General features: G+C 33.9%; 2 protein-coding genes and 1 long non-coding RNA gene across 5 annotated transcripts; 2 read left to right on the top strand and 1 right to left on the bottom strand.

The window, feature by feature from the left end:
• Window positions 1–9070: 9070 nt before the first annotated feature.
• Window positions 9071–10943, top strand: LOC148196372 (uncharacterized). Of its 3 annotated transcripts, none has more exons than XR_015780698.1 (6): window positions 9071–9281; window positions 9388–9585; window positions 9667–10114; window positions 10213–10433; window positions 10664–10723; window positions 10806–10943. It is a non-coding gene; the product is annotated as an uncharacterized LOC148196372 (long non-coding RNA). The 3 variants fall into 3 exon arrangements; XR_015780697.1 differs by having other exon boundaries at window positions 9075–9585; window positions 9667–9786; window positions 9976–10114; XR_015780696.1 differs by having other exon boundaries at window positions 9072–9585.
• Window positions 10944–13255: 2312 nt separating this feature from the next.
• LOC124846615 (protein NETWORKED 2D-like) lies at window positions 13256–17475 on the top strand. The gene is made up of 2 exons (XM_088094256.1): window positions 13256–13660; window positions 14472–17475. Exons 1-2 carry the CDS (start codon window positions 13567–13569, stop codon window positions 17318–17320), a joined length of 2943 nt encoding a protein of 980 aa, XP_087950382.1. The 5' UTR covers window positions 13256–13566; the 3' UTR covers window positions 17321–17475.
• Window positions 17476–17532: 57 nt separating this feature from the next.
• Window positions 17533–24447, bottom strand: LOC124846613 (protein ecdysoneless homolog). The gene is made up of 5 exons (XM_047323897.2): window positions 23213–24447; window positions 22333–22671; window positions 21623–21747; window positions 20229–20377; window positions 17533–18190 (listed from the first exon to the last, which is right to left on the bottom strand). Exons 1-5 carry the CDS (start codon window positions 24349–24351, stop codon window positions 18008–18010), a joined length of 1935 nt encoding a protein of 644 aa, XP_047179853.1. The 5' UTR covers window positions 24352–24447; the 3' UTR covers window positions 17533–18007.
• Between the last annotated feature and the right edge of the window lie 204 nt (window positions 24448–24651).

Below are 24651 nucleotides of genomic sequence, written 5' to 3'. Positions count from 1 at the left end.
TTCCCCCCTTTCCTCTTGGCTGTAAATCTGCATAATCTATTTTAATCCAAATTGGCATATCATGTGTTGGACCACATGAATGTACGATTGAAAGAAGAACCACATAGTTTTTGTTCCTCGATTGAATGATAAAATGGCTCATTCCTCCTTAACTTTGTGGATTGCCTTTAATGTGTGGCTGTTGCATCATTGATGCCAAGGAAATTCTGAGTGCTAAAGTAGGGCTATCTGGATCAAAAACTGTTTTCTATGATTACAAAACAATTTTTGTTTTGTTTTTTTTTTAAATGTGTACAAAATAAAATTACAATTTTACTCTTCCTTTAATTCCTGATATGCCATCCTGATTTTTCTATTTCCTTATTATGTTAGTCTTTACATCTAAAAGAAATTGTAAGTTTTAATTCAATTTTTAATTTTGGTGAAATTAAACTCTAGAACTAATATTTTGTATTGTTAAGAAATGATTTAGTTAAATAAAATATAAAATAGATTAAATTAAGCTTTGAGAAAAATTGTGACTCTTTTTTTACACAAACTGCAAAAAAAAAAAGAAAGGTGACTAAATTGTCCTTTATTGCGGATATATTTCTTACTTAAAATTCTAAAAAAAATATATTTTTGTGAAAATAAGTAGAAATTTTTTCAAAGTTTATGGTTGGCCAAACAGAAGCATTTGATTCTATATAAATAAATATTAAAAATTTAATCATATAAATATTTTTTAAATGTTTAATTGATTAATTAAGGGTTTTTAATTGAATAAATTAAAATAATTATTAAATTTACAAATTATTTTATTGTAATTAATAATTAAAATTTAATTTATAAGTGTTATTAATTTGAGGTGTAATAATATTACATATTTATATTTTTAAAAGAATATAATACTGAAAAGTTAATTTATTAAATTATTTTTTTATTTTAATTTTTAATTAAAAAATATTTGTGGGTTAGTCCATTCTGTCCCATATTTGACTTGTCAATTTGGAGATTAGACAAACTAGTTTAAAACGAATTAGCAGGTGAAGTAGAAAATGTGAACATGATCGTCCTATGTTAGACAGGTTGACCATGAATCATGGCCTACCTTCATAAATTATTTTTTAATGTATAAGTTGTAATGTGTAATGGATATAGTCTCTCACATTCAACGACATTAAATTTTGACCTGTGACAAATGGCGTTTACACGTACGTACCTTCACATGGGTTTGTCACATGTCAATTATTAATTTTTTAAAATGAAATAAAAGTTTTATCAAACAACAATGTTTTTTTCTTTAATTTTCCATCTTCATTTACATAATCACCTACATCTCCATTCTTTCTCTGATTTTCATCCTTTCGGTTTTTCATCTCTTCTAACACCATATAATTTCATCATTACTTCATCCTCTAGTCATCATAGTGTTAGGAATCCAAGTGTGAGTCTAAGTCCTGCATTTGACAGAAATGAGAAAGTGGAGTAGCATATAAAGGTGAAGACTCATTAACTCATTTCACTACGGAGACACAATACCAATGAGACCACCACAACTTCACTATCACTACATCCAAGAGCTCGCTTTCATCTATCTTATTCCATTCATCATTTTCATTTCCAATACTCACAACACATAAACATAACACAATTAAAAAGGTACTCCTTCATCATTATCTTTATCATTCACCCTCGATTTTACTCTAGTACTCGAATTTGGCAAGAATCTTCCAATTCTATCTTAATTTCCCTTTTTCGTCTCCAATATCACTTGTCACCACCCAACATCATTAACATAAACAAAAGAAACGTCACAATAGAAAATGAAATTGAAAAAGTGTAGAGCAAGAACAAATAGATAGTAGGTGGCAAAGTAATGGAGGTGGTAATGATGAACCTTAATCTCGTAGAAACAACAATTGGTTTCATTGATGTTGATGGCGACGACTTCTTTAGTCAAGGATGTTTCAATGGTGGACGATGGTAAGATGTGGATGTTCGTCGAAGGAAGAACTAGAGGTGGCTTGCAATTCTTCAATGGTTTGCAGTTTCTCTCTAGAATAGTAGTTGCAGTAGAGTTGAGGATGTTTTCAAACGGCAGCACCTCCGACCTAAGGAACGATGTCAACCTTGGCATTGACTGCAAGGTGTGGTGGTTGCTGCATTGAAACTTGTTTTAGAAAGGGCAAAGCAAGAATCAGGGATGAGAGAATGGGTGACGTCAACGAGGCATCCAGTGTTGGCTGATGTCGCCATATGTGGCTTTGTGATGTGCAACCATGAGACCTAGTGCTGGAGTGAGGAGCCTTGCAGAGATGGAGATAGGAGAATCCCTTCATTGTTTCATTTTGAATAAGAACAAGCTCGGTCCAACTCTTACTAAAACTCTATTGAATATACTAAAACTACGTATATGATTAATCTACCTTGTATAGAAAATATACATAGGGTGATGTATTTATAACAATGAGAAAGTGGGCTAAGCCCAAATACAAATGAATATATAAAAATAACATAATTAACATAGGGGCTGTGTTTCCATAATTAACATAAAACATAATATATATAACACTCTCCCAAGCTAGTGCATATAAATCATATATACCAAAATTGTTACAAATATAATCAATTCTCAATCTTCGTAAAGACTAAGTGAAAATATAAGCTAACTAATCATTTGAGTTGACAAACTCAGTCTTAGTCTCCAGATACAATATTCTCTCAAATGAAATGACAGCCAATCTTAATGTGTTTAGTTATCTCATGAAAGAAAAAATTAAAATTGATATGAAGAGCAGTTTGATTATTATATATAAGTGTCATTCGAGTGACATCTCCAAATTGTAACTCTCTAAGCAATTGCTTAAGCCAAAATAGTTCACAAGGGGCTAAGGTCATAGTTCTATATGATGTTTCTACACTAGATTTTGTCACAACATTTTGCTTCTTGCTCTTCCAAGAGATCAAGTTACCCCCAATGGATACATAATACTCGAAGGTATATCTTCTATCATAAGGAGATCTTGTCCAATTAGCATCTGAATAACAAATTACCTTTTATATGTTTATTGGAACCATATAACAAACATTTTCAAGGAAATCCTTTAATGTACTTTAATATGTGGATGATTGCATTCCAATGATCTTCATATGAGGAATTGAGAAATTGGTTAACCACATTGACTGTAAAGGAAATGTTAGGACGAGTAATTGTAAGGTAATTTAATCTTTCACCAATCTTCTATACTACTCATGATATAAAATAGGCTCCCCCAAATTTGGTAGGAGTTTGATATTAGGATCCATGGGTGTGTCAACAGATTTTAAATTATCAACCAAGTATCCTCTAAAATATTCAATGCATATTTCTTTTGAGATACAAAAATTGGATTGCACTACCTCAATACCCTAGATATATTGAGTTTACCAAGACCTCTAGTTTGAAAATGGTGGCAAATGTGTTGTTTTATCTAGGAGATGCCATTATGGTCAGTGTCTGTAAGAATAATGTCAACATATATTATTAAATAGACACATCCAACACTTGAGTGATGGTAAAAGACTGAATGTTCTGCTTCACTCCATTTCATACCAAATTGTTGAACAACGCAACTAAATTTTCTAAACTAGACCTTATGAGATTGTTTTAGGATATATAAAAATTTGTGAAGACAACATACTAATCTAGAAGACTCCCTCCTAGGCAAAAAGTCTAGGAGGTTGTTCCATATAAATTTCTTCCAACAAATTTCCATTGAGGAAAACATTTTTCACATCTAGTTAATAAAGTGGTCATTATTAAAGAGAAGTCATGTCTAGAAATAAACGAATAGAATTCATCTTTTCCATTGGAGAAAAAGTTTTACCATAATGCAATCTAAAAATTTGTGTGTAACATTTGGCCACAAGCAAGCTTTGAGGCGATCAATAATACCGTTAGAACCAACTTTGATAGTTAAAATCCACCTACAACCAACAATCTTCCCAGATGGTGATGGGACGAGCACCCAAGTTCCACTATTATAAAGATTTAGGAATGGACACATAAGAAATAAATGACAGACATATAAAAAGGTAAAGATAATCTATAATAACTCAAAACAATATAATGTAGATTGGGATTATGAGTAGAACACATAACTTTACTATGGGAAATTGAAAGGTTAGACTCCGCTATCGAAGCCCGAGGAGAAAAAATAGTTAGCACTTTAAGCGAGTCACTTGGTGGTTGTTGAAACGATGTCTTCAACTATAAACGTAAAGTGGTGGTGGAGGGGGGGAATCTAATGGTGGACTAGGCACGAATGAAGGATCACAAAGAACATGAATATTAGTTGTAGTTACAGAGACACATAAGAAGAAGAAAGGACTTTAAGTTAACAGAAGACTAATTGAAGGTGGCATTTGCAGAAATAAAATAACGATTAAGAGAATGAGAGAAACACTTATATCTTTTTTGTGATTGAGTAAATCCTAAAAAAACACATTTGTGTAATCTAGGAGATAACTTATTAAACCAGAACTAAAATTATGAACAAAACATGTTGATCCAAAATCTTTATAGGTAAGGAATGCAAAGGTGCATGAGAAAATAAAATAGAATGAGGAATTGTGCTATTTAAAATCGAAGATGGCATGTGGTTAAAAAGATTATATGCAATAAGAATAACATCACTCCAAAAATGTTGGGAACTTCACCATGAATTAAAAGTGTGCGAGTTGTTTCAACAAGATGTCTATTCTTACACTCAACCATCTCATTTTGTTAAGGTGTATAAGCACATGAAGTTTGATGAAGAATGTCATGAGAAGTCATAAAATGTTTAAAAGAATGAGAAAATTATTCACGACCATTATCACTTTGCAAAGCTCGAATAAAAATCCTAAATTAAGTTTTAATTTCATTATAAATGGATTGAAATATAGAAAATAATCATTAATAAAAGTAATAAAATATTGAAAACCTAAATCATACTTAACATGACTAGGTTCTCAAATGTAAGAGTGAACTAATACAAAAGGTGACGAAGCACGTTGTGAGACATTACGATGAAAAAAACTATGACTATGCTTTCTTAATTGACACGAGAAGTCATAAAATGTTTAAAAGAATGATAAAGGTATTCAAGGTCATTATCATTTAACAAAGTTTGAATAGAAATCCCAAATTGAGTTTTAATTTAATCATAAAAGGATTGAAATATAGAAAATAACTCAGAACGATTTTTCATTAAAAATAATCAAGTGCAACTGGAATAATCATGAATAAAAGTAACAAAATACCGCAATCCTAAATTAGGCTTAAAACAACCAAGTCTCCAAAATGTCAGAGTGAACTAATGAAAAAGGTGACGAAGCACGTTATGAGACACTACAAGGAAAGGAACTACAATTACATTTTCCAAATTGACATGACTTACACAACAAATTAGATAAATTTGACAAATTGGGAACAAAGTGTTGCAATTTGAAAAAACTAAGATGACCTAACTAAACATCAAGAAGAGAGGGAGACTTCATAACTATGTCAAAGATAAATAGTACCAACACTAAGAGGTAAGACCCAAGATCCATAAGCCATTGTAATTGTAGGTAAATTATCTAGAGAGGATAAAGAAGAAAACAAAAATCTATTACTAGTAATGTGATATGTGGCACTTGAGTCAAAAACCAAAGGTCTAAGAGAAGAAGGTTAAGTTGGGCCAACAAAAGGTAGACCTATGTGTTTAATAAAAGCAGTGGAACTAGAGTTTTAATGATCCTCATACCATGGAGAGAGAGAGAAAAATCCTAAAAATCCAAGGTTCTTTAATCAAGCAACAAGTGTTGATCCTGAGAGAGGAGAAGGAGACGACCTTAGTGTAGTTTATCGTTGAACATATGATACATCTTATCTAGGATATAGTACAATTGTTTCTAAACTTGATTCCTACCATATCATAAACAAATAAAATCATAGAAGAATGCAAAAATAAGACAGAGATGAATGCCATAATCTAACAGATTGATGAGTCAATGAAGTTTTGCCACAAAGATCTCTTGATAAAAACTCATGTTCTATGACAAGAACCAAGATAATTCTCTCTCAATGAATTCAAAATTCAAATATTGACTATAAAAAACTTTAAGCTCTAGTTACCATATTGAATATAGTAAAACTAGGTATAGGATTAATCTACTCTGTGTAAGAAATATACATAGGATAATGTATTTATAATAATGAGGATGTAGGTTAACTTCAAATACAAATGAATATGTAAAAACAACATATTTACTATAAGGATTTAGTTTTCATAATTAACATAAAACACGATATATCTAACAAAATTATTTTCTAATGTTAAAACATAGTCAAATTGACCCATGTTTTAAAAAATATTATTTCATTACAAAAAATTAATTATTATTAACACATGAACAACACATATAAAATATGTGTAAACATCATTTATGTTACACAAAATTTAATATCGTTAAATGAAAGTTTAATCATTCATCAGGTCCTTTTTTTGGGTGAGAATCTCAAATAGACCCCTTCTCTCTTTTTTGCCTCAATTGGATTCTCTTTTTTTCAAAATTGCTTCAATTAGAGTCCTGCCGTTAAATTGAACCAATGTCGTTAGAGTGACATTGACATGGCATGTTGATGGTGCAATTTTTAATTGATGTGAACAAGTTATTTCGTTTTGGTGATTCTAGCGTGTATATTAATAATTTTTAATTAAGGAAATTGGAGAAAATAATTTAATTAAATTTAGGAATTTCTTCAAGGAATTGCAAAAAGAAACCACAAACCACGAGTTCGTCTTCATCGCAAGCCTTGTGCCACCACGAGCTACCAAAATCACCACCGCTACATAGAATCACACATTGCCACCACTAATCCACATTCATGCAACCATTGTACCAGGATCGCACCTCCATGAAGACTTGCAAACCTAGAATCTCAAAACCCAGAAAATAGAAATCCCAAATTTGAAAAAACCCTAAATTGCAGAAATCTTCATCTTCTCCATCGAACTATCATCGCAACCCCAATTTCCAGAAACCCTTGCCTTCGCCAGAGAAATCGCGTCTCCATAAGTCCACGAAACCTGCAAAAAAACAACAGAACTCAAAAACAAAACCAAAATCGTGGAAGGTGTGGGACCTTATGTCGTTGGAAGCACGAGGGTGAGACAATTCCCTAACATCCAAATCAATGTTCTACTTTTCATTTCTCTTACTAACTTTTCTTAAAGTCACAAGCTTGGAAGAGATTAAGAAGTGTTTGGTTTAGGGAGATTTCTCTGTGGTTTTCCGGAAAACAAAAAACATGGTTTTGCTGTACTTGTTTGCTCAAAAAATAGGGTAGGAAAAAGACATCAACTTTGTCTTCACAGTGTCATAAATTAAAAAAAAAATGTAGTTTGAACAGTTTTTGACATTTGTTGTTGTTTTTCTACTTCTGAGAATTGAAGATAAGAGTTTAAGTTTACAATCTTCTTCATTCAGTTTCCTGAGAAAAGAGAACAAAACTTTATTGTTTTTTGTGTTATTTTCTTTCTGTATTAGATTAAACTATGTTGAGGTTGTTCGAGAAACTCAAGAAACAACAATGAAAATAAAAAATGTTTAGATCAAAGGTGCATTCAGTTTGAAAATTGTTTCAATCCTAGTTTAAAGAACGAAGTCTGACTCTCTCTTCCTCAATATCTTTAATTAAAAATGATAATATACACGTCAGAATCACCTTATTAACAAAATAACCGGATCACGTTACTTAAAAAAGCACCATCAACATGCAACATCAAATTACTTTAACGGCGTTGACCCAATTCAACGACAAGTCTAATTGGAGTAATTTTACAAAAATGAAAACCCAATTGACGAAAAAAAATAAGAAACCTATTTAAAATTTCTAATAAAAAAAACTGGTCAATAATTAAACCTTAAATGAAAGATACTACATCCATTATTTTCAATAATTAAAAGAAGAACAAAAAACAAAAATTTTGAATAGAAATCAATTCTAGTTTTATTTTATTTTTTATATAACTAAAACATGTATCCCTGTTTAAAAGGGCACCCCATGCATGGCATTGACGGTATAAGCTATGATCAAAGAATTTGTTTCACTCCTTCGTTTTTGTCTCCGTCCTTCTTCGTGATTTCCTCTTCCATTCTTGTTATTAAATAACAACCAAACATGGCATGGAATGAAGACAAATTCGACAGCTAATAAAAACTCAAGTTTAAAGATTAACGAAATATGAATAAAAACATACAATTTTTTTTATCTAAAAATATACTCTTTTTGTTTTTTTACATTTTCTTCAAACTGCAAAATATGTATATCCAATAAAGTTGTCGACGTTACCAACTTAAATAATTATGACCGTATTATACTTTGGTCTCTCGTTATTTGTGATCTGTAATTTTAAATATTTTTTACAAAATCAATCTTTCCCCTAACATATTTATGAAAGGTAAGACCAAAATACAGTTAACTAATTAAATATAAAAAATTAAATAAGTTAAACATGTACAAAATATAACATTCCATTTCTCAATAAATAAATAAATATATATATATATATATATATATATATATATATATATAATATGATACAATATTACTTCATAGAGACATATATTTAAATATGAAAAAAAAGTAAAATATTGGAAAATAAAGAATAAAATTAGTTGAGACGACCATCGTTTACAACTCATAAAGAAAAAAATAAGAATTTCTCAAAATAAAAAGTACTTACTTTAACAAAAAAAAACTGAAAATAACTTTAAATTCGTTACCTGTTGTACCATATTTTGAAATAAAAAAATGAAATGAGAAACTAAAAAGGATAGACGAAGATAATATGAAAATTGAAGTAAGAACTTAAAAGAGAAAACGAAAATTACTATATAAAAGGAAGTTGCATCACTACAAAAATATTGAATTTTAGAAGGGGTTATTTTCCGGCGGTTTTGAAAACCCCAGAAAAGTTCCGGCGGTTATAAGCGAAACCGCCCCTAAATTATTTTTTTTATTTTTTAAATAATTTTCCAAAAATATCTACCTCATGATTCCCCTTCTCCTAAAATACTTCGCGACACATTTTTGCTCTTAATTTTTCCTTAACCCTAATTCTCTCTCAATTCATTTTTGCCTTCGTACATTTTTCTCCAAAAAGTTCAGCATAATCATTTTCTTCCAAGCCCCGCACCATCTTTTTGTTGGTCTTCCCCTGTGTTGTGTTCGTCGTCGAGGCGTTATGGCTGCGTAGGTCGTGTTCGCTCTCGGAATTCCTCACATCTGCGTAGGTCACTTTATTTTCATTTCATTCCATTCATTGATTCAGGGAAGAGCACGATTACAGGTTCACTGTGTTCAAGGCTAACTTGTGTCGTGCTCGGCGCCACCAGAGCTTGGATCCTTCCGCGGTTCACGGCGTGACTCAGTTCTCCGACCTTACGCCGACAGAGTTCCGAAATAAGTTTTTTGGCCTGTGAGGTGTGAGGTTGCCCTACGATGCGGAAAAAGCTCCCATTCTCCCCACCGATAATCTTTCGAGTGATTTTGATTGGAGAGATAACGGTGCAGTTACCGCTGTCAAGAATCAGGTGCCAATAGTACTAATCATGATGATATGATTTGTGAATGTTTGTTTTAGAATAATTGATTTTGATTGGTTGGTGAATTAGGGTTCATGTGGTTCATGTTAGAGCTTCAGCGCTACTAGGGCTCTGGAAGGGGCTCACTTTCTGGAAACAGGGGAACTTGTGAGTCTTAGTGAGCAGCAGCTTGTTGATTGTGATCATGAGGTTTTTTTTCTTCGTTCTCTCTTTCACCCTTTATCTTCTTGCTAACGACCTTTAACTCATTGTTTGTTCGTGCAATTTTTTATGTAGTTTTATTATTGCTTGATATGGTGTAACTTTTGTCTTGGTTTAAGACACTTCATGTCCTCTAGTTAGGAAACTAACTGTTCTGGAAAAATGATAAACTTTTAGGACATGAAGATCAAGCATGTGTGTTTTTACTAGGCCTGTGTTCTTTCAATTGTTCGTTCTTTTGGGGTTTATCATTGATCAGGACATGTCACTATACTGCGCTGAGTTTGGGAGGTGAAATTTGGCTTTACCATTTAAGGTTCTTTTTCTAAACTTAATTCTTCTATGCTCTGCTTCTCTTTCCATCACTAAGGCTGAGTTGTTTGTGATATATGTTTATTATTATTTATGATGTAGGGAACTTGTCTCGAAAAATCTCTAGTGCAAGCTCCCTTGGAAGCTTGGAAGAGAGCCACTTTCTGCAAGCATCGTTGTACTCATCTGATAGTATTTCTGATAGAAGAAACCCAGGAGAACTAAGTATGAGTCCTTACTATGTGAAAAGCATGACACTCAGTTCTTTTGAAGCTGTACTTCGTCAGAAGGAGGGTGAACTTGCTTCATACATGTCACGTCTGGTATGATTTTTCTTGCCTTCATTCCCTGTAAACGTTTTGCACCATACATTCTTATTCAGGGCTCGACATTCTCTTATCATTGAGAATTTATCATGATGTTCAAGTAATAGAATTTATATTTTATCACTAAGATAATTTATATTAAGTTGTTGGATCATAAGACAGTGATCTGGATGACCCTTTTTTATTTGGGATACAATGATGATATATTTTAATAATACAAATTCCAGGCATCATTGGAATCTATCCGCAATTGTCTTGCTGACGAGCTGGTTAAAATGACATTACAGGTGAATTTTTCTTCCTATTTACCACTTATGGGTCACGTTCCTTGTCATTAACCATGACATGTATATCATATATACCCTACAGTGTGAGAAGTTGCTTGGGGAGACTGTTGTATTACCTGGCTTACAATCGGAGCTAGAAGCACTAAGGAGGAGGCAAGGAAGAATACCAAATTCTAATGGACTTTTATTTACTAGTGTATCTCTATTATGCAAAATATATTATTATGTTGTAAATGTATAATCCTTTTTGTCTGTACTAAATATTAACGATGCATATTATTGATATTAACGTTGCTTACGATAAATAAGTTCTTATAATCTACATTCTTCAAATATTATGTCTCATTTAAAAAATAGACAAACAGTAAGTCTTGAGAAGAAAAGCATACCTTTTTATATATAAGGCGAGCTTAAATTTTATTCTCTTATTGACTAATTATAGTTCTACATTATGATTGGATGGTTAGTAATTTAATTTGCCGAAGCCGTTTCTTCTTCCTGCTTCAAATGTCTATAACTATTTTGAAAATAATGTAGTTTGAAATTGGAGTAAGTTGGATCTATGATTGTTTCCTATGAAGAAAATTTTGTTTATTTATTTAAGTGTGTCTTTGCTTTGGTTGGTTTAATTATCATTAGAAGATTGGTTTCTAATGTTTATATCTAATGTTTAAGTGCACTTCTAGATTCACCTAGTATCATTAGAAGAAAATTACCGGCGGTTTTGTTTAACCCCGGTTATTTCCGGCGGTTTTGTTTAACCCAGGTTATTTCCGGCGGTTTTGTTTAACCCCGGTTATTTCCGGCGGTTTTGTTTAACCCCGGTTATTTCCGGCGGTTTTAGTAAAACCCCCGCTAATACCGGCGGTTTTTCAAAACCCCCGCTAATTGCGGCGGTTTTTTAAAAAACTGCCGGTAATTACTTAGCGACGCAGGTTTTCCCAACGGTTTTCCTAACCGCGGGTAACGTATTTTCCGGGGGTTAAAACCGCCGGAAACCAAAAATATAACCCCCGGTAAAAATATAATTTTTTGTAGTGCATGCTTTTAGAAAGAAAAAAAAAACAAAAAGAGAATGTAGAACAACTTTGGATTAATACTTTTGTGCTTTACACAAAACTTAGAATGAAAAAAAAATTACAAAATTCTAATATTAAACTAAAATGTAAAAATAAAAATTTAACCAACAAAAATACAATTCCATCTATTTTTTCATTGGTTGATAATAAAAAATTATATTTTTCGAAAACTATACCAAAGATATGTAAAAATAAAAGTCTTATAGAAAAGTGTTTTCTCTCTTAAAAAAGTAAAGTTATGATCCTGGAGACAAAAGTTTCATGGGTTCATTGCCAATTCTATGTTATTGTTTATACTTTATAATTCTCAACCTTTAAAAACAAATATTAACAATGGTATCAACTACACTACTATTTGTATGATACTAAAAAATTTATAAAAAAAGACTAAAAGAAAATATCTAAAAAAAAAATATTACTAGTGTCGACAGAGTTATTTTAATTTTTTTTCAACATAAAACTATTTTAAAAATAAAATAAAAATATCATATGCTAGTTAACTTCTTAATAAATGAATATTAATATTTGCCGTGCATGATTACTTTTGTTATAAGATTGTTGAGATGTCATTTTATTGATGATAACGAAGCGAATCAATCTTTTTTCCCCTCAAACTTTCTGTCTTTCAAAATATAACTTTATATCGGGATTTCTTAGAATTTTGAAGATCTCCCACAAGTTCTGATTTCTTAGAATTGTTAAACATTTGATATTTATAGCATCATTGCAGGCCAAAGTAGTTAACAGAACGTGGCTCCAAAAATAAGAGAAAGACGGAATTTTATATTTTAATTTCTCTCTCAGAAGCTTTGTTAAACTTTGTCAACAAGGTGTCATTCTTCTACGACAAAAGTCGGCCACCGCCACCTTCATTACACATTTCCTAAGCAACTTTTTCCTAGCATCATATTTACAAAACAGTCACACACATTTGTGTTTTTCACAATAATTCATATATTTCTTAGTGTCGCGACATATATATTTTAAATATAAAACTAAAATATTAGTCAATAATTCAATAAAATAATAAATTTAATTAAAATAGATTTTGAATCATAAATTCGATACTGTGTTAAAAAATAATATAAATATAAAATTAGATTTATATTCACTTATTATAAAAATGAGATTTTCATTATGAGGAGTTAATTTTAGCCTGAAAGTCAACATCATAGCAGTATGATGGGAGAAGTAAGAAAATATCAGGTTTAAAGATAACTAACTAGTTAATCTAATCTAATGAAGTCTATAGCTTTATAAATCCATGTAAATATTAAAATAGTAATATTGGTAACGATAATCTGGTTGAAAATTTGAGGTTGGATTGTTGTTTGAAGAGTTTGACAGCGCAGAAGCTAATTTAAAAGAGAAAGAGATGAAAGGTGTAAAAAGCAAGCAAAGGTGGAGAATGGAAAAGGCACGTGGGGGCTTTGAATGCATGCATTATGTCATATTTTATTGCAATGCTTTTTGAAAAGTAAGGTTTGCACAATAAATTCTTGCGAACTTTGCTCCCCTCCATCATCCCATAATTAGCACAACATCTTAGTTCCCACGTTTTCTCTCTTCGTTATCTTTCTCTCTTTCTTTTTCTCTTAATTTTTTTTTTTCCACTTTCTTGTCATGGAATCCATGTCTTCTCTTCTCCATCTCAAACGGATAGAGAAATAGGAGAAACACGGTTTGCATGATTTTCACTCTCACCTTATTAAAATCTCAATACACACCAATCAGGAGCACAAAAGAAGAAAGGAAGCAACCAATATGTTGCAGAGAGCCGCAAGCAATGCTTATTCATGGTGGTGGGTTAGCCACATCAGAACAAAACAATCAAAATGGATGGAGCAAAACCTTCAAGGTCATCACTTTATCTTCATTTTCCTTTCTCATAGTAAAAGCATCACCAGCTTCACGATTTGTCTCCTTCTTCTGATTGAATTTTTGTATGTGATGTAAACGGATAGCTTCTCTGCCTTGCTTTTCAACGTTAGATTATTATATAAATGTGTGTGCGCTGGTCAATTTCAATTCACCATGGAATTAAATCTTTAAATTATCCATGCCTTGTATTAAAATATATAGTGTTATCTAAAATACATTTATCCGTACTCGGGTAATTCATCTGCATGAGTGGAGAGACGCTTAATCATGCTCAAAGTTTGATTGCTTTATATGGATTCTGAAAATGCTTCTCAACCTGCTCTGATTTTCAAATCTGAACCTTTACTAATCAGAGGGTACAGATGCACCTCGTTTATCACTTTTTCAATAGAATTTTCTCAAATTGTAATGCTATCTTTGGCCAATGTGAGAGAGAAATTGCGGCATAGAATAACTCCATCTTCCCCCCTGTTCTTGATTAAATGCCTTTCAGATGTTGATTAGCTTCATTTTCTCTCATCGAACAGATGTTTTTTTGAGATATTGTGGTTTGCATTCCTTCAAGTTATTGAAGTAATTTCCTAAAAACTTAGAATTTAAGGAGATGCTTAACATGTGGATATAACGATACATACCTGTTTCCATATTATTAATTAGAATACTGAATTAAAAATTTGCTTGAGCCACGGCTAGATGACTGTGTAAGATGAACACAGCCCACTTTTATGTGTCTTTGCCTTTATAAATGAATTTAGTTGGGTATCTAAAATATATAAATTACACTGCAGATATGGAGGAAAAAGTGCAAAGTGTTATGAAGCTCTTAGCGGAAGAGGGTGACTCTTTTGCCAAGAGAGCAGAAATGTATTACAAAAGGAGACCGGAACTGATAATCTTTGTGGAGGAATCATTCAAGGCTTACCGCGCTTTAGCCGAACGATATGATCACATATCAACAGAGTTACAAAATGCCAACAACACCATTGCTTCTGTCTTTCCAGATCGCGTCCCATTAATGGATGAAGATGACGATGATCCATCACAAAGGCTTCCAAAAAAAAAACCAGAAGGGTTGAAAAATATACCAAAGCCTCCCCATAAAGATTTGAAAACGGTCATAACAGCAGCAACAGCCACAAAGAAATTGCAATCCAAGAAAGCAGCTGCCACTGCAGCTGCTGCTACTCCAAAAGTTCCTAAATCTGGTTTGAGCAGAAAAGATGCCCTTGAAGAGATTGACAAGCTGCAGAAAGAGATTCTGGCCCTACAAACTGTGAAAGAATTTGTAAAGAACTCTTATGAGAATTCCCTTAGTAGGTACTGGGACACTGAGGAGCAAATAAAGGAATTGCAAGAGAGAGTTTCCTCTCTGCATGAAGAACTTGGAGAAGGTGTTGACATTGAAGATGATGAAGCTCGGCGTTTGATAGCAGGAGCTGCTCTTCAATCATGCCAAGAGGCATTGACGCAGTTAGAAAAGAAACAGGAAAAATCACTTAATGAAAGTAAAATCGAGTCCAAAAGGGTAAAGGATGTCAAGGCCAAGGTGGGCTCTCTCATGGACGAATTCCATTATGAACGGAAGAATTCTCAAGAGCCAGGGATCCAAAGTGATTTAAAAATAATAGCAGAAACAGAGTTAGATGAAAATGCCGATGATTTGACTCGGAAGAAGCAGGAGCTGCAATTATTAAAGAAGAACCTTAAAGAGAACTTTGAAACTAGCTCCAATTCATCATTCAGTGTAGCAGAGATGGCAGAAAAGATTGATGAGCTAGTGAACAAAGTGATCAGTTTGGAAACTTCAGTATCATCGCAAAGCGCTATGGTGAAGAGATTGAGAACAGAAACTGATGAACTTCAGGAGCAGATTCGAATTCTGGAAAAGGATAAGGAAAATCTTATCAACGACAAACATAAATTGAATGACCAACTGAGGAAGATGGAAAAAAAGATGCATGGAGTAGAGGATCTAAACCAAATTGTTGAGGATCAGAATATCAATCTCCAAACCCAATTCGCTGATGCACATTCTAATCTTGATCATCTCTCAGAGAAAGTCCAAAACGTGCAGCCAGGTGAGGAGGCTAAGACCACACATTTATCAGATGAACAACAGGATTCATCACCCCAAGAGGAATTAAAATGCGAATCTACAGCTGATTTGGTAGAGGATGGTGCAACAGATAAGGGACTTAAGGTTGCTGGTACTGTCGAAGATGATCTAGCATCAGACAAGCCTGAGGTCACTGGCTCACCATTTGCTAATGTCACCGGTTCATTGAAAAGTGATGTCAAGTCAGTAAATGAGGTTGAGGTCACCAGTTCCTTAGAAATGGAAGAAACTACCCCTGTGGAAAACAAAATTCCCGAAGAATTAAAAGAACAAGAGAAGAATGTAAATCCTGGCAAAGGTGACGAAAAGGCAACAGCTGATGTGAGCACTACCACAGAAAATCAGGAAGTCGAACAGCAACTAGCAAGCAACAAGCTAGATAGTTCTTCAGAGAGTTCAGAGAAACAGCAAGAAAATGATGCTAAACAAAGTTCATGTGAGATAGAGAATTCTCTCAAAGTTGATTCCAAGGAACAGGCAACAGCACAAGATGAACCTGATTGGCGGAAATTGTTTACAAATGGAATGCATGATAGAGAACAAGTTCTGCTGGCTGAATATACTACTACTCTTCGAAACTATAAAGATGTCAAGAAGAGGCTGGCTGAAATAGAGAAGAAAAATCAAGATAGCAACTTTGATTCATCTGTGCTAAAAGAACTGAAGACGGCCAATGCCACGAAAGATGAAGAGATAAGAACTCTGCGTCACAAACTAGTTCTCTTGCAGAGAAGCTTTGAAGGAAATGAAGATCTTGCAGAGGTAACTGTAGTGATGCCATCAGAAAAGAACGGCATTGAGGAAGTTCTAAAAGTTGAACCTCAATCTACTTCACCTATTGAAGACAAATTCCGGTCAAACATGGATGAAATTCTAGAGAAGAACTTAACTTTCTGGTTAAATTTCAGTGCTTATTACTCTGACATACAGAAGTTTCAAACCACTATCAAAGATTTGCAGACCGAGCTATCAAAACTACAGGAAAGAGGAAGGACGTCAGAGGGTAGTAGTAGTATAAAGTATTCTATAAGATCAGATGCAAAACCAATTTACAAACACCTAACAGAGATCCAGGGTGAAATAACTGTCTGGATGGAAAAAGGTGCCGTGTTGAAGGAAGAACTGCATAATCGATTCTCATCTTTGTGTGACATCCAAGAGGATATAACAGCAGCATTGAAATCCAGTGCTGAAGATGATGACTTCAGGTTCACAAGCTACCAAGCTGCCAAGTTCCAAGGTGAGATTTTGAACATGAAACAGGAAAACAACAAGGTTGCTGATGAACTTCAAGCGGGTTTAGATGTTGTATCAGCTCTCCAACTTGACGTAGAAAAGGCTCTGGTGAACTTGAATGATGAACATGGATTCTCGGTTTCAAAAAGACATCAAAATGGCCAGCTAAGACAATCAGAGTCCCGGGCCAAGGTTCCTCTGAGGTCTTTTATCTTTGGCTCCAAACCAAAGAAACAATCAATCTTCTCCTGTATGACCCCTGGAATGAATCGGAAATACCGGTAGGAGCAGGACCGTATGTACAAAGTTTTTTCATGTATTACTTTAGTTTTTTCATCTTTATGAAATTCTTTTATCTGTTAAATTAGGCTGCAGTTTATTGACAGATGCCTTTTTACTACAACGGAATATTCAATTTTAACTTTTTGTTGGTTCATAAATCATAAGTTGATGAGAAGTGTAACAGAATGTAGTATTTCGTATTTTAAGCACAGGAGTAGGAAATTATAATTTGGTACTGATAATTTTACGGCTAGCAAAGTACAAATTCATATATGACTAGAACAGTATTGGATGATACTCACTAAACCCTAAAAGAAGGAACAAAGGAATCAACAACTGTCAATAGTGGATGACAAAAACCAAAAGTATAAAAAATAAATTTGCCATGTAACATTGTAAGCCAATTCCCAATTTGGTAGACTTAGCCACCTGTTACCTGTTACATCCAATAAACAAGCTACAGATGAACGTTGTCTTGCTTTTCTCTGGAGGCAAGCCCTCCCTTGTCAAGTGCCAAAACCTGGTGAAGTTACACCATTACTAGCAAGCATTCCCATTGCCCTCTGCTAAGCAGGTTCGTACCCAACGTGAAAAAAATAAAGGATAGTAAGCAGGTTGGGAAACATGCCATCCAGATGAATATCATTGAAGAATCCCAAAACTTAAACCCAGATAAATATTTCAGTATCTTCAATTGCCCTTCTTTGTATCTTGTGGTAACTGCACCCCCATGAGGCCGAGCAAATTAGAAGCAGGACCAGGAAGGCCTTGTTGGGAAGAAAGGGAATCAAGAATGCTTTTTACTAAATTTACATCCACATCTACAGGAGAAAAATCATCGTCCATATTATGTTCTGATGCATTAGATGTTCCCTGAAAGTGAATTCAAATGCAAGAGCAGAACAAAACATCAGTCTTGCAACTGCACAAATCAAAAATTGCAAAATTGCAGAAGAAAATATAAACTAAATTATTATGCAAGTGTCCATTTTGGTCACTACTATCTCGTTTCTAAGCTTGGTTTTGTAGCAGTGCTACGAACAGGTATGCAATATTTTTTGAAGTTTATTTATCTGTAATTATCAAGATTGATATTATTTAAATCATTATGTGGTTAAAAAACATTATATTTTATAGAAAATAAATTATTTATAATTTAACTTATGGATATTAAATATATCATTCAAAGATTAGTTATATATGAAATAAATATTTTAAAGATTACATTTTTACTACCTAGGAAACTTGATATTAAAATTAGAAGATGAGATCAATGTCAAATGAAAGACAGAAGTAATGATAAATATTATAATAACTTAACAGTTGTTATAAAACCATAAAATAATATTGTTATTTGATGGAAATTAGATATTTATTTTTAAACATGTTATGTAATAACAGCCAATATTTGTTTCAAATATTTATTTTTATTGTTACACTGTAAAAAATAATAATAATTATCATATTATGATAAGAGATATAAAAAATATAATATTTACTCTACGCTATACTTGATTATTATCATAAATTTTTAAAATCGATTACTAATTAGATTTTGAATTTTACAGCTAGAGTGAATCTTATATATGGGTGTACACATATGTAAGTATGTGTGTATGTAAGTATAAAACTTTGAGCTTTATTTCTAGATTTTTGATATTTATGATATAGGATGCTGTAGTTCGTAATCATCCATTTTCAAGATTATAATATTTTTTATCTGAATATTATTTTTCATCCTTTATTAAAATTATAAATTAGCATTATTAACTTTGCATATGCTATAATTGCATTTTTTATCATTAACATGTAAAGCCTTATTTTACAAAGCCATTCTATCACAAACAGTCATATATGGCATGTTTGTTGATTTCTATAACAATAATAACAATAACTACTTTAAAAGTCATGCAAAAGATGGTTTAATAATGAAAAAAATTTACAATGACAGTACACAATCTCTATTAAACCCACAAGTTCATCATTATTTCATATTTCATATGAAAATGCATAATTTGCAATAGATTATCGTAAATAATCAAGCAACATGAGGATAAAGGGAATCCATACTTGACTAGCCTAACCAAATGCCAAAATAAAACATGATTAGACCTCTGTATGACACTGCTGTATATATACTTTACTTCTTTCGTTTCAAATGACCATGAGAGGTTTGGTATCCCCGGTGTTTTGAAAATCAGACCGGCGGGTCAAACTAGAAAACTGGTATACCGATCAACTGTTTGACTCAAATAAATCATAAAATCGCTCCACACAAAAAATCGTCATTGAAACCAATAAAAAATTGGAAAACACAGTACAAAAAGAAAAAATGGCTTAGAATCAATGAAAATGTTTAATAATTTTTTTCTTAAAAATAAATATAAGTATTTGACATTTTCTTCTTTATTCTAGATATTAACTTTATATAGTCAATGATTGTGTATTGCTGAAGCTTATAGTAAGTACTATGATATGTTTTATTTATACTTTTGTTGTGTATTGCTGAATGTTAAAAACTTATGATTTTCGTTTTAGATTTGAGTGTTATAAAATCATAATATTATTCAATTATTATTATATTAATACTGATTCAACCAGGCATTGAACCTTTAACAATATCAATGGGGCAATATGATGGAAGACCAAAATTCCACTATATAAACACAGCCTTGCAACCTATGCTGCCGCCGTAGCAGACCTCCCTTCATGAAAGGTCCATGGTTGTGGGTCAAAAAATACCACTTTAAAGCATTATAGCAGTGCTACATCCGTTACTTAATATTGCCTTGAATCAATGCCTTAATTAGTTAAATGACTGGTTCATTGATTTTAAAAACATAGGACAAATACAGATCGTTACAGAATAACATTTAGCATATTCTTTCCTCATGCAAAAGCAAACAAATACCTGATTCTCTGGAATCTGTTCATTAGCACGAACAAAACTTTTCTGAAGGGTGGTTGCCTTTAGTTCTTCATTCATAGCGTCAGAATAGCTCCGCAAGAAAGTATCATCATCGTCCTCCCCCAGCTCTCCCACATCACTCTCAGAATCATCTGTATAATCAATAAAAATATAAGAACCCACAAATGATACCAAGGGAGAAGACACAGATTGACTGGCCTAGTGATCTCCTATTTGGTTGAATTCCAGAAATTACAAATGATACCAAGAGAGAAGACACAGATTGACTGGCCTAGTGATCTCCTATTTGGTTGAATTCCAGAAATTAATTCATTATACATGCTAAAACCCAGGTACCAGTATTCCTATCAAACAATTAATGTTGTACTTTGTTGAAGGGGAAGAAATAGGGTGATCGAACTAAATGGGTGTGTTTGGTAGAATAGATGAAAGAGAGAATTAAAAGATTAGTGCATTCCACCGGTATCTTTCTACTCTATTTGTCACCCACTTTCACTCAATTCTCTACATCTCCCCTTATTTCTGTTATATTTATCTTCAACCATACACCTCCAATATTTACTTTATTTTTTACCTATTTTCTATCACTTTTTAATTTATATGATTTTATCATCCCATCCGATAGCACAAAATTTGAAGACAGACTGGCAAACTTAAGTGTTCTGGTAAGCAATAACTAATTAAACATTATTATTGTTATCATGCACTTTTCAGTGAAACTAGATTAAGCAAAATCCTCTACATGGACTTCTAGATTTTTCAAGGATTAATATTTTAAAGTAAATAAATATGCATATTTAATAGGAACTATTTCTTTATATTTCTTATTAAAGACAGAGGAAAAGCATTAAACATAATACACTTTCATTATCTGTTTATCCCAATTCCCAAGTACAAAACCAAGGTATTATAGGCTTGGACTTTTTTCAGTTGGATAATGGTGTATTGAAGAGATTAACATTTTACTACCATTTGTCAAGAAAAAAAATAGAAAATCCTAACATGTACCACCATAGAAACCACAATAAAGAATTTGCTAGCACTTAATCCAAATCATTGAGAGGAAATTTGAAATTTGAAAATAAATTATAGGAACTGCTACCTTCATTCTACTAGAACTATACATGCTACACTCATAACAGAGAAAGAAATTTGGAGACTTTGCAAAACAGATAACCAAAAAGTTCAAACCTACAAGATGTGAATTGTAATGAATTACATGCATGATATCACAAAAAAAATGTATTAATGTAATGGTGTAAAAGAACTCTCTTACAAAAGAATCCATTACTAAAAATAAATGCAAATAAAAAAGTTAATATATAACAACTAAAGAGAGGAGCAATACAACAGTAAACTTAGACATGAGATCTCACCAAAGTCCGGGTCAGAGGATGATCCTTCTTCAATATTGCCGTTGGCAGCTTCATTGTCTGAATACTTCATTATTGATCCCATGTCTTTAATAAATTGGTCTACATCAATGTCCACTTCCATATTCCTTTACAAGAAAAAACCCAGATATGGAGATATTACATAATAAAGTAACACAGAAAAGTCTGAAAGGTAAAATTATGACAGCATCCAGAAAAACTAACCAGTAGCAAGAAAAAAATATTTATACCATATACTAAATAGAAAATGTTATTATGTTATTCAATACTTAATAATTAAGGATATTTTACTTAGAACTTTGTGAAATTATCATAAAAAATAGTTAAAAATTGAGCTGGTGTCAGCTTCACATAAACAAAAGGCAAGGGTTTTTATTTTAGGATTTTAAGATTAGGAAAATATTCCCACAGCAGATTATTTGGATTTCAAAAGCTATTTTACACGCTTGTCGAATCAGGACCACATTTGACTTATGGGAATACCAATTTTAATTAATAGGCAGGGCGTTAGACTTAAACCTGTATCCCGGGCGATCTATGATACAGAATTTGTCAGCGAACATCATGAGAATGAAATTATTTTAACAGCCCTAATCCTTTCTCAGTAAAGCATTAAAGATGCATACTCGATAAGTGTGACTTAAGACTGCATATCAGGTATGCTAAATGAGTATGTGTGTCACTGAACTAACCTGTCCTCAGGAGCTTCAGCACCCTTGTAACTTGACAACTTATGGACAAATGACTGCATGGTCTTTGCTATATCTCCAGGATCAAACTCGTCAGCATTCAAAGCAGATGATGGACTAGTATCTTGATCCTCTTTTGCTTTCCCTTTCTTTTTGTGTTTTAAGTCATATAGCTCCATCTCCTTTTGTCTTTCCATAAGAACAGAGTTCAATTCTTCCTCTCCGCCATAAAGCCAGGAATCATCATCAGATGGAGGAACCTCTTGATCCCTAAAATCGTCCACTGAGTGGGGCAGAGCAAGAATTTCATCTATACGTCTAACAGGAGCATTCATCAACTCACTGCAACAAATTTTCACCTTAGCAATGATAAAAACAAAAACCAACATATAACCTGGAGGTTTAACTCAAACAACATTACTACATCAGAACCAAAGTAGATCAATTCCCCAATGCCTCAAATAATCATTGTCAACAAAGAGCACTTATACATTTCAATCAACGTGAGATCTCGATAAACCCCTTCACGTCCAAGATTAGACATCCAGCATGGAGATTTAACGACAGGCAGCAGGAATTCGTAGTTTTTTTATTAGGACAATTTGGGGACCCTAATATAATAGACTGGTGCCCTCTTGAATTTGGGCTTGGTCAAACAAAACCCTAAAAGCTATCACACGAGATAAGGATTCCAAGCCTTTATAAGTTCTACTTTGATCATATCTATAATCAATGCATGATCTCATTAATGACAAAATAAGGAAAAACAAGAAAAAACAGGGAGCTAAGCCAAAATAAACATAACCAAACGGCCAACCACCCATCCAAGACAAAAACAAGACTTAATTCAGATGAAAATCAATAGCCTAGTTCCAATTCCAACCTGGCCTGGGAATGGAGAGAAGTATTCCTATAATACTCTTGAGCACTCTGCACCAATCTCTGATACTCAGAGGAACCCGGAAGTAGCCCTTGGAAGTAGCCACTGTTCTCCAAGCTCTTTCTAAACGCCTCCCAAGTGCTCCCTTGCCCTTCCACCCCATCACGCTTCCGCTGCTGATACATCATCTCCAATCCACACGCTATCTTCATCCCCAGCTCCGCCTCCACAAACCCCTCCCTCTCAACCCGACACGGCATCGTCGGGTAACACTTCGGAGCCTGAAACCGCTGCTGCACCAACTGCGCGTACATCGCCCTCGACATCGTCACCGAAACGCAGACTAACTCCTCTGTTGCCCCTCTCTCCACGAACCTCTCCATACTCGCTGCGAATTTCATCGTGTCTACATCCCTGTCGTAGAACCCCTCCACCGCAAGTGAAATCAATCGCGGCTCGTGCTTCAGAACCCGAGCCACGGATACCGGAACCCTAACCCTAACCTTATGCATGTTCCTCCTGGCGCGCTCGGGATAGTCCTCGATGCGTTTCTTCACGGCTCGCTGGATTGCGTCGGAGGCGAGGGATTCGTGGCCGGAATTGGCAACGAAGGCGAGGGAGTCGACGAGGGAGGGGTGGGGAAGGCGGTCGCGGGGAACGATGTGCAGGTTTCCAAGTCGGAGAAAGAGGCGGTGATGAGAGCTGTCGGGGTTAAGCCAACGAGGGAGGTGGAAGGCGGCCTCAATGAGGAGGAAGTCGCCGTCGGAGTCCCAGAGGCGGAGGGAAAGGGAGGGGAAGCGGATGGAGATTTGGAAAAGGAGGAAGACGGCAAACCACTCGTCGTCGAGGTTGTCACCGTAGCGGAGGTGGCCGTGGAGGTGGGGGAGGTTGGATGAGGAGGAGCAGGGGCAAGAGGGATTGGGGGGAGTCGAAACGGAGAGAGTGAAGGGTTGGTGCTGCCAGATGTAGTCTTGGGTGAAGGGGGATATTGTTTGGAGGATTTGGAGATGGAGGGAGTGGAGCGTCGCGGTGGCGGTGGCGGTGGCGGTGGCTGTAGCGGTGGGGGAGTCAGGGTATATGGCGTAGAAAACGGTGTCGTCTGAGGGGCGAGGGGAGAAGATGGAGGAAGAAGGAAACTCCATTGCATGTGCTGAGTTGCTCACTCTGAAAGAAAACTTCTCCGGTGTTCGGGGAGCACCCTCTCATAAACCTCTTTCTTGAACATTCGAGGTTTTATGAATCAAAATTATGTTATCCATATCTCTTTTATAATTGTTTTTTTTTTCCTTTTTTTACATTTCTCCTTGTTCTATTTAAATTCTCAAATAAGGTGCATTTTATTTTTACTCTTTACTTTACATTAAATCTTTTTCACTGAAATTTACTTAAACTACTTTCAAGCTTTGATTCCAATAAATTACTTATTTATTCTCATATCAGCT

The sequence above is a fragment of the Vigna umbellata genome, chromosome 7 (genome assembly GCF_029865625.1).
Source record: "Vigna umbellata cultivar VRB3 chromosome 7, Vumbellata_1.0, whole genome shotgun sequence".
Taxonomy (NCBI): Eukaryota; Viridiplantae; Streptophyta; class Magnoliopsida; order Fabales; family Fabaceae; genus Vigna; species Vigna umbellata.
This window is presented reverse-complemented; position numbering and strand designations above follow the sequence as displayed.